This window comes from Microchirus variegatus, assembly GCF_963457635.1.
Source record: "Microchirus variegatus genome assembly, chromosome: 15".
In the NCBI taxonomy this organism is placed as follows: domain Eukaryota; kingdom Metazoa; phylum Chordata; class Actinopteri; order Pleuronectiformes; family Soleidae; genus Microchirus; species Microchirus variegatus.
This window is the reverse complement of record NC_139816.1, coordinates 6,988,797-6,998,727: the sequence shown is the minus strand read 5'-3', so window position 1 is coordinate 6,998,727 and position 9,931 is coordinate 6,988,797. Positions and strand designations below refer to the sequence as shown.

Here is a 9,931-nt window from a genome sequence, read left to right as displayed (position 1 = left end):
TTCTTGTACTTGCTTCATATTGAGGACCGGGTAAAAAAAAAATGCTGTCAAAGTGAGGACCAGCATTTCCACTTTATAAATCACAAAACAATAAAAAACACGATTCCAAATATCTACTTCATGAATGACATCTGTATAGAGCTACTGGGTGCAGTACCATAACATGTGTGCAGGTGGAGCCCCTGAGCAAAAAGTGTGTGAAAGGGGCTGGAAAACGGGTTTACAACCAAAAATAGTGATTTCAATGAAAACAAAGTGAGGACCGGGCCAAAATGTCCTCACTTCGTAAAAATGACCTCACTTTGTTGGTTAAAAACCCTCCCTGGTCCTCAGTATGCCGCAAGTACAAGAACACACACACACACACACACACACAGAAACACAGTTGCGCCAGTGCGTGCAGACATACATGCACAGGCAGGATACAAACGCACTACAGTAGGATGCGCACACACATACACACACACACACACACACACAGCGGTATGATCCAAACCCCGGCTGAGGGCGTATACAGGAGTACAGGAGTAAGCAGTCTGAGTTTGACTTGTCATGCCTGCGCAGCTCGTGAAAGTGTATTCCATTATATTCCCACTGGTCCCTTCTCTCATATTAGTCCTTTCGTGTGACCCCAAGGTCATAATAGTCCCGGTGAGGTCACAGCAGAGGTCGACGATCACCCACCCACCCCCGCCGCGGTGGTGAGAGGGCGTCGTATAAGTCTGTCTCCGCTGTGATGATAACCGTTTTTGCTACGGTGAGCCTTGGTAAAGTCCAGGCGTCGTGGAAGGGGTAGGTGAAAGGGGGGCGGGGCTAGAGGCTGGGGCGCTGGCGGGTGGTGTCATAGGAGCGAACGACCTCGGACTGGGACACCACGCCGTGTTCCTCCTGAGAGAAGGCGTAGCCGTCTGCAGATAGAGAGAAAGAAAGAGGAAAAAGTCAACATCTTCATCTTGTGTCACTTCTTTTTTGTTTTTCAGCTGACGCACAAATCGCCGCTTTGTTTCAGCCTCTACATGTGTTTCTTTTTTTCCCCTCGCTCACTACGCGTCTGTGTTCCCGCGGCCAAATGTTTTCAGAATCCTGGGAGTCGACGTCTCCTTTAATCAGTGTTTCCTGCGCTGGAATAACATCAACGATGCTGATGATGAGGATTTCTCTCTCTCTCTTGAGTCATTCACTCAGATATTAAAAAAAAACACGCACACATCAGGCTGAGGTTATCGAGTAACGGTCGCCGCCTCAAGGCTGGCGTTGTTCGAGGAGGGAACACTCACGTGACACAGTCTGCTGCACCGAGTTCGAGCGTCCGACGCTTGAAGGTGTTTTCCTAAATACTCTTGTCAGCAGATGGGCTCGTTCGTTCAGACTGTGGGAGAAGAAAAAGACAAACAGTTACAACACGTTACCTGATGACAAACATCCACCTGAAGGGATCTCCACGACTCACACACGACTGACGACACAACTCCAACACTTACACTAGCGTTCAAAAGTCTGGGCTCACTTAGAAATGTCTTTATTGACCTCCATCAAGGAGGTATATGACTGTCTGTCTGTCTGTTAGCAACATAAACTGGAAAAGTCACAGACGGATTTGGATGAAATTCTCAGGAAATGTCCGCAATGGGACCAGGAACAAGTGATTCCACTTTGGGCGTGATCTGTAGACGCTATCACTATCTTTATCGCTATTATGTAGGCACTGAACTGCCTTGGCGGAGGTCTGCGCTCTCCGAGTGCTTTTCCAGTTTTTGAAGGAAAAGCACTTTATTTTTCAATGAATATTAAAATAATGATGATTAAACTATGATTCATTTAAAACATTAAATGAGTCATAAATACACTCTATACATTGTTAATGTGGTAAACGTTCCCACTTTTTATTTCGCGTTTAGACGAGCGTCTTTGGGTGGAAATCTGCATGCCGCGGTGACGCGGAGTGCGTGCATGCACGACAACCCGGGAGCGTTGTCGTGTAAAGCCAGCCTAAATCAACAAGACAGACAAAGAGACAGTACATAAAAAGGTACAAATGCTTTGTCGCTCCAGTTGTACCCTATCAGGGTACAAGCACTGTACCTTTAAAATTTGCACCTCTAAAGAAACATTTCTGCACCCCTAGTGACAAAAATGTACCTGTACACACTGATAGGGTACAACTGGTGCAACAGCAAAAGGTACAGTCTCGTACTAGTACTCGTACTAGCTAATGGCGTTAGAAGACTATTGGATGATGAGTAAACCCTTGTGCAATGATGTTAACACAGCTGAAAACAGTTTTGCTGCTTCTTTATTTGAAATAACAATCATTATTTCTAATCTTGTCAATGTCTTGACTATATTTTCTATTCATTTCGCAACTCTTTTGATGAATAAATGTCTGACTTTTAATGGAAAACACACAAACGTGTATAAGTGAGCCCAAACTTTTGAACGGTAGTGTAGATACTGAAAAGTACATTTTATTCCCCCTTTTTTTTTGGGTCAATATTTAACGTGTGAAGCTCTGTGGTGGAGATGGACCTTCAGTGTTTGCCAGGAATCCACACAGGAGGAGAAACACACAGATCAACACAAACCTAAGTGGACTTAAGACCAGAGGAGTTGGTAGGAGGTGGATTTGACTCTGAATGCTCCTGACGTTCAATTTAACCCAACAGTAATTCATAAACTGCCTGCGGGGGCAACAGGACATCCACAGAGAACCATTCCTCCCCCTCCTCACCCTTTCCACGATGAAGAAGACTGGACCCTCTGTTCTGAGACCACACGCCGTCACGGCTTCTCTCCTCCTGTGACCAAAAATAACTAAGCCCCTTCCAGGTTTCTTTTTCTTCTTCTTCTTCTTTTTTTTTTGCGCACTCAAATGCACACGCACTTATTAAGTTCTTCATCGGCCGTCGTCATTACGGCCGTTTAAAGTCATTAAGACAACGGATTTGGACGCAAATCGAAAAAGTTGTGCCACCGGCTGCTGCCAATGTCAGGAAGTTCTCCGGTGCCAGTTTCACTTTGCGAGAAAGAAGACATTTTTCTGCCTTACATAACGGAGCAATAAATTCCCACCAGAGGGGTTTCCCTGGCAGCGGTGATGATGATGATCAATGGAGCAACTTTTTTTGGGGGGAAAAAAACGTCTTCCTGAGTTAAAAGTCTGAGTCAGGAAATTCAAAACACAGTTAAGGCCACATTATACTTCTCCGACTGCGTAACCACGGAGACCCCTCGAGCCTTCATACTTCTCCGTCATGGTGACGGATACGCACTGCAATTTCCCCTCCCGATCAGTAGGGGTCCCTACGCAAGGTTGTTGTGCTTCTGGCTACAGTGAGCGATGGCGTCCGAGAGAGAAAGACTGTTGTTGCTGTTGCAGTGGAATAACATTGAAACAGTGGCCGTTTCTCACCTGAAATAAATATTTTTCTGTCCCGGAACGCAGCTTTAAGATAATTTGAGGCAAAAAAATTAGCCATTTAGAGTCTAAAACCTGTGCTGTGTGTATTAAGATATGACGTATTTATAGTTTGGCAGCGACGTTGTTGGCGGTGATCAGCTCCGCCTCTGTGGCCGGCACAGAACAGCGTTATCTCGGCCTGTCCTGAGGACCAATCGCAGCCCTTGCCGTCGCCGTTGTCCCTTGACAGAGTGACGGAAATATTTCCTGAAGCCGGAGACGGCGCAGAGGCTCTTCGACAGGCTTTCCGTCGCTGTGGAGGGGTCTCCGTAACCTACGTAGAGCACTTTTTCTTCTTGGGAAGTAAAAAGACGAGAAGCTCTGAAGTTTGTTCAAAAGTCTGTTCGATAGATAACTGAGAGAATGATAAAACGGTGGCTGGACAAATAAAAGAAACGAGTGCGACAACGTTGATAAAACGCTCCAAGGATGTGCGTCGTTTGAACTCCAAACCCCCCTCGAGACGTCTCCCCGCACTCTCTACCTTTTCCCATGCCTCCTCCGGCAGGAACTACAAACACAGATGTGCTCTTTTCTTTTCCTCTCAGGCCTGACGCACTCTGACTTTCTCTCTTTCTTCCTAAATGGACAGAGCCCAAAACAAGGATTCCCGGAATCGGACACACTCCAGCTCCGTTTTCAAGGACCAGAACTTGTGAGAAAGTCCACATCTGATATGTTTTACGGTTTTTTAATCCAGGAAGAGTGGCGGAGTACGAACTCTGAACTAAAAAATAACGACTTTGGTCAAGATCCAGCCAATTACTAGTGTTGAACCTACAAAGTGACATGATACGTGATTGTCGAGCACAGCTTAAGAAAATGATTACTTTACAACTCTCAGTGGGAAAACCTCTGTGTTCCTACACACACACACACAAAACAGTCACTAAGCAACTAAAACGTCTCTCGTGACACCACAACAAGGCTACACAGCTACAGACACGTCCAGTAAACACACCAGGTCTGTACAGCAGCTCAAACTGATCCACCTTTGAAATTATCCAGACAACAGAAGGAGGAGAGTGGACACAAAGAAGAGAAATAAAAGAGGTTGAGAGTCACTCCAAACAGCAGCGTGCAGTGCAGGGCACACAGGTCGCCCGAGGTAACAGTTCAACAGAGTGAGAAACTACCTCTGTGAGCGTCTGACAGCTACGGCTCTACGGAACCTCAGCCTTGGCTTTGGCTCTACGGACGGTGCCAGAGGAGAATTAGGGACAACATTTACTTCATGCTGTACATAGAAAAACATATGAGCAAACCAAACCTGCATACAGTGAATAATCATGTCATTATGGTTCTTAGGGATATACGTTCTTCTTCAGAGGTACTGACACACTGCTGGTGCGGACTCCCGATTGTTGAAAACGGTGCTAAAGGAGCTAACGCATCTAACTGGTAAACGCGGCACGTAAACATGCCGTCACTTGCATCTTTTTCCGGTCAGTCGTCATGGCTCGTGATCGTGACGAGAAGCTCCAAGGAAAAGCTACACAAATTGGTTCCTACTGCAAAAAAAACTCAAAAAATAGTGGTGGGCACGTTAACGCATGGCAAGTTTCCATGACAACTGATTGAAAAATGTCATGTTTATGGAGCAGCGGAGTTGAGGCACCGTTTACCAGTTAGCTCCGTTAGCTCCTTTAGCGCCGTTAGCACGCCTACAATCGAACTGGAGCGGCCTCTGTTTTTAAAGTTTAGCGCTACTTCAGGGACTCATTTTAACAATCGGGAGTCACGTAAACGGTCAGTCGTCATGGAACCGTGTCATGCGCTAACGTTGATGCCGCTAACGCCCATCGCTAGCTAATTAAAACCTTGTTTTTCCTCAGGCCCCCCTGCTGGGAACCGTTTCTCATGCTGGTTCCTGGTAACTGTGACACAAAACATGAACTATCCCTTTTTTTAAAAAAGCACATAAATAAAGAAAACCCAACAGAATAACTGTATAGGAATGTGAGTATATTAAATACCTGCGGCCGCTGGCATCTCTCAGTACAGCAGCCCCCGGGTCGACGGCTCGAGCCTCTAACTCCTGCACCTCCTCCAGCAGAGACTTCCTCACGGAGCGACGCATGCTGTAAAGGCAGGAATACGATCATCAGACCCACGCAGGAAAGTCTGACACATGATTCATCGCGTATATAAGTGAGCCTTAAGTGTAAGATTTCTCACGTACAGCATTTATGCGATCAAACGCGGTCTGTACTTACGCAGTCCAAGCAAAGTCTTTGAGTAAACACGCAGTTGGCACCAGGACCAGGCCGAGCCAGAAGTACCAGCACTGCATCACCTTGCCAGCCTGCAGTGACAGCACACACACACGAGCTCTATTTACTCCTTTATTCATTCAATGTTGCATTAAGTCGTGTTTTTTTCCTCCTTGGCGAACACAAAGAAACGTGGTTAAAACACAGAAAAGAGAGAGAGAAACGTGAGACAGTGAAAGCTGTACAAAGCATAAAGAATCGGGGAGTTAGTCAGAGTTAATGTCAGCCAAATATATTTAACAGCTTTGCTCACAAACTGGATTTACCAAAAAAAAGTATTCCCACAGCTGTAATATAAGACTACTGTGATGCCGAAAAGATAAAAAAAAAAAAAGCGTGAGCAAGTAACCACAGATCCGGACTCATACCTGTGCCAGCTGCAGCCAGGCCTCGCTGACCTTTGACCCTCATCGTCAGGATTAATCAAGCATCTAACCACTGTCTGTGAGTGCGTCCGTCTAACCCCCCCCACACGTCTCAGTGTTTCACAACTCCTCCGGTGATTATCTTCTCCCTCTTGTCCTCGCCCTTTCCTACAAATCCCTCTCTTCTCTCCTTTATGAGAACCCAGGGACTTATGGGAATATTCTTTCTGGATAATGTGCAAAAAGCTTCTGCGGTGCTTTCCCCCCCACCCCCCGCCCCCAAAAGCCTTTTTGACTCTTTGTCTCTAGGCGTGAACCTTTTAAGTCAACAGTTGCAAACACTTCACGCATCATAACGCTCTTTTAAATACTATACTTTTACTGCCGGGTGTTACGTGTCTTCCTGTGTCATGCGATTGGATCCAGAGATACAGAGACAGTTTGGTTCCCAGCTGAGGAGGCAAATTTATCCCAAAAGCACGATTCTATATCCCTGTGAGCAGCTGGAATCACACACGACAAGTCACAGACGCTCAAACATCAGCGGCGTATCTCATGATCTGTACACGCACCTGGTTTGGGAGTTAGTTTAGTAAGATAAAACTTTAACTTTAGACTTATTTTTAAAGTCTGGATCAGCACAAAAGACGGGTAAGAAGGCGCTACTCGGTCACAAGGTCAAAACTACCAGTTTGATCAGTGTTTGTCAAACCTGGATATGACGATGTTCTCTGATGTCTTGTTTTTGTCCACAAACCAAAATGATTCAGTTTTAATGATTTCTTTGTTTATGTGGAGCAAAGAAACAAAGAAAATATTCACATTTAAGAAGCTAAAACAATCAGAAATCTTGTTTTGATCATGAAAAAAAGCTTCAAACCTATTCATCGATCAAAATAGTTGACGATTATTTATCACCATTAATTACGGCACTTTTTTTCAATGAATATAACATTAAATGAATCAGAAATACACTCTATACATTGTTAATGTGGTAAACGACTATTCCAGCTGCAAACGTCTGCTTTTTAATGGAATATGTACATAGGTGTATCGAGGCCCATTTCCAGTGTTCTAATGGTACATTGTGTTTGCTAATGGTGTTTGAAGGCTATTGGATGATTAGAAAACCCTTGTGCAATGATGTTAGCACAGCTGAAAACAGTTTTACTGCTTCTTTATTTGGAATAAAAATCATTATTTCTGATCTTGTCACTGTCTTGACTATATTTTCTATTCTTTTGCAACTCTTTTGATGAATAAAAGTGCGACTTTTAATGGAAAAGACAACAAAAATTGTATAGGTGAGCCCAAACTTTTGAACGGTAGTGTAGCTTTTTTTTTGCAAGGAATGTTGTGATTTTATCGTCACTGCACTAAAAACATCCGTAATATTTCAAAGTTTCTCAGGTATTTTTATGTCCCAAATCTAAAAGACACATTAAATAAAACCTACAGACTAAAGGAAACTCAGAGTGGGAGCAGACTAAACAATCTTCTCTGCTTTGAAACAGGCTGCTGGTCTCCGTCGCTTTACGGTCAACACAAATCACACACACACACACACAGACACACACAGCAGAACGATGACACTGCAGATAGAAACACAGATAGAGAGAAATAAGAGAGGTAATGTGGTCGTTAAGGGAGGTTTGTGAGTGTGTGTGTGGAGGGTGGAAGGAGGCGGGGGGTCGGTGAGTGTCTCCGTCCATTCCCCAGTTAGACCGAGCAGCAGCTGCACAGATATTTGACCGCATTCCTGATTTCTGACACAAATTGAATTAATGGGGCTGAGGGGAGTTGAGACCCACTCAGTGGGGGGGCACCCACCTCACCTCACCCACCCCCCCGTAAACTCTCAAATGAGCCTCTCCAATCAAGAAACTTCCTTTAACCCTCATCATCATCATCATCATCATCATCAGCAGCAGCAGCAGTTCTTGAGTCAACACCTCCACAGAGGGCGGTAAAAGACTGGGGGGGGGGGGGGGGGGCTTGGGTGACATGCAGCAGGTGCAGGACGCCTGGTGAGGGGGGGCGGTGGAGGGGCGTAAATGCCCCCCCCCCCCCCCCCCCCCCAGGGGTCCCGCAGTGTGGACGTGGAACACCCAAGAGGTGAGTCTCACAGGCGCCAAGTATCGGAAACTAAGACGACGACGATGACGGAGGCTGCAGCAAAAACAGGGGGCTATTTTGACCCCCGCCTCGCCATTTTAACCCCCCCCCCCCCCCCTCAACCCCTTTAACGGAAATGAGTGACACATGTCCACACACACACACACACACAGAGACATAGAAGACTTGCCTGGCCAAGCATGTCAGGGGCAATGGGGAAGGTGGGCCAGATGGCGGAGTAGACGGCAAAGAAGACCATCCACAGAATCATGCTTCCCCACACAGCCAGGTGGGAAAACTACAAAAGAAGAAGAAGAATATAAGAAGGGGGGGGGGGGGGGGTAGAGATTAAGACACAGAAAGAAGAGACAGCGTGAGGTCAAATAGTTTACATTCAGCTCATCCCAATATAGACAACCTTTCCCTCCCTCCCCTCCCCTCCTTCCTTCCTTCCCCTCGTCTTCATCCTGCTCCTCTGTGATCTGCTGTAAACGGACACTGTGTGAATTCCAGTGGGACTCAGGCTTCATTACTGCCGGGCTGTTGTGTGTGTGGACAGCTGAGTGGACAAAGGTGTCGCAGCTTTTCTGTCCATCCTGACACTCAGTCTCTCTATTCTCACAGGAGCCTTGAGCCAAATCATGTCAGGAAAGTCCTTTTTTTTTTTTACTTAAGTGTCCATCACAAGTTCAGATTCTGCTTTATTGAGTTTATTGTTTTCACCGACGGAAACTTTTCACATTTTTTGTCTAGTATTTACACATTTATATGTGTGTGTGTGACAGGGCCACAGGTAGCAGTAGCAGCCATTTTGGCTCAATGGGAAACACGTGCAAGTATTATTTCCCCCCAAGGATTGTAGATATATTTAATTGTAACATGCCATTTTGCCACAATTTCATTATTTAAAAAATGTTATTACTCGCATGGCCGCGTCCATTTGGTCGTTTGTGGTTTCGAAACCAAATTAGCAGTTTTATCACTTATTTATCACTTATTATTACTTATTATTTTTCGGTTAAACGCTGTCATTGGAGTATTTGTTGACGTCAAATACAGCGAGGGTATCCACACCAAAGACATGTGAAAAAAGTCATTACTCAAAGTTAAAGATAAATAATCAAATTGAATTTGACAGCAGTAAACACAATGACAATGACAATTCCAACCTAATTCACGGTTATTAATCCCACTCTGTGTAATCTGGCTGGTGTCCATTAGTACCTACAGTACGTATAATCTTATATTGTGTGAATTTACTTACTAATTCCCTTGGAAACTTGGAAGGTTTATTATTATTAGATTATTGTTATTAACATGTGGTCCATGTTCATGTTGTGACTTTCTACAAACAGGAAGCTTCTTATGTTACCTATAACATTCAGGAGTGACCATATAAGGACTGTTAATGATAATCTCAGTATTTGCCGCAGTAGTTTCACTTGTTGACACAAACTCAGCACTTCTTCTTCTTCTTCTTTACAGCTTATTTACAGTAAAAGCTTTTAGAGAGCGACGTTAATGGCGTGAAAGTGTTATTTTAATCAATACTTGGACACGTCCGACGTTTTATATTCGGGCCAGAAAGGTGAAATATCGCACAAGGGGGTAAATGGAGAGAATTACAGCTTGACGTGAGCTCTTTGGAGGAAAAAAAACCCTCAAAACCTTGGCCACATCTCCTCCTCCTCTTTATTTACCAACAGTTGAGTAAAGCACAG

General features: G+C 44.8%; 1 protein-coding gene across 1 annotated transcript; it reads right to left on the bottom strand.

Moving 5' to 3' along the window:
* Positions 1 to 576: 576 nt before the first annotated feature.
* LOC310937136 (putative phospholipid-transporting ATPase IA) lies at positions 577 to 5,746 on the bottom strand. Its single transcript, XM_083901338.1, has 4 exons — positions 5,674 to 5,746; positions 5,434 to 5,538; positions 1,278 to 1,369; positions 577 to 908 (listed from the first exon to the last, which is right to left on the bottom strand). The coding sequence occupies exons 2-4, from the start codon at positions 5,535 to 5,537 to the stop codon at positions 814 to 816; spliced, it is 291 nt and encodes a 96-aa protein (XP_083757464.1). The 5' UTR covers position 5,538; positions 5,674 to 5,746; the 3' UTR covers positions 577 to 813.
* Positions 5,747 to 9,931: the final 4,185 nt, after the last annotated feature.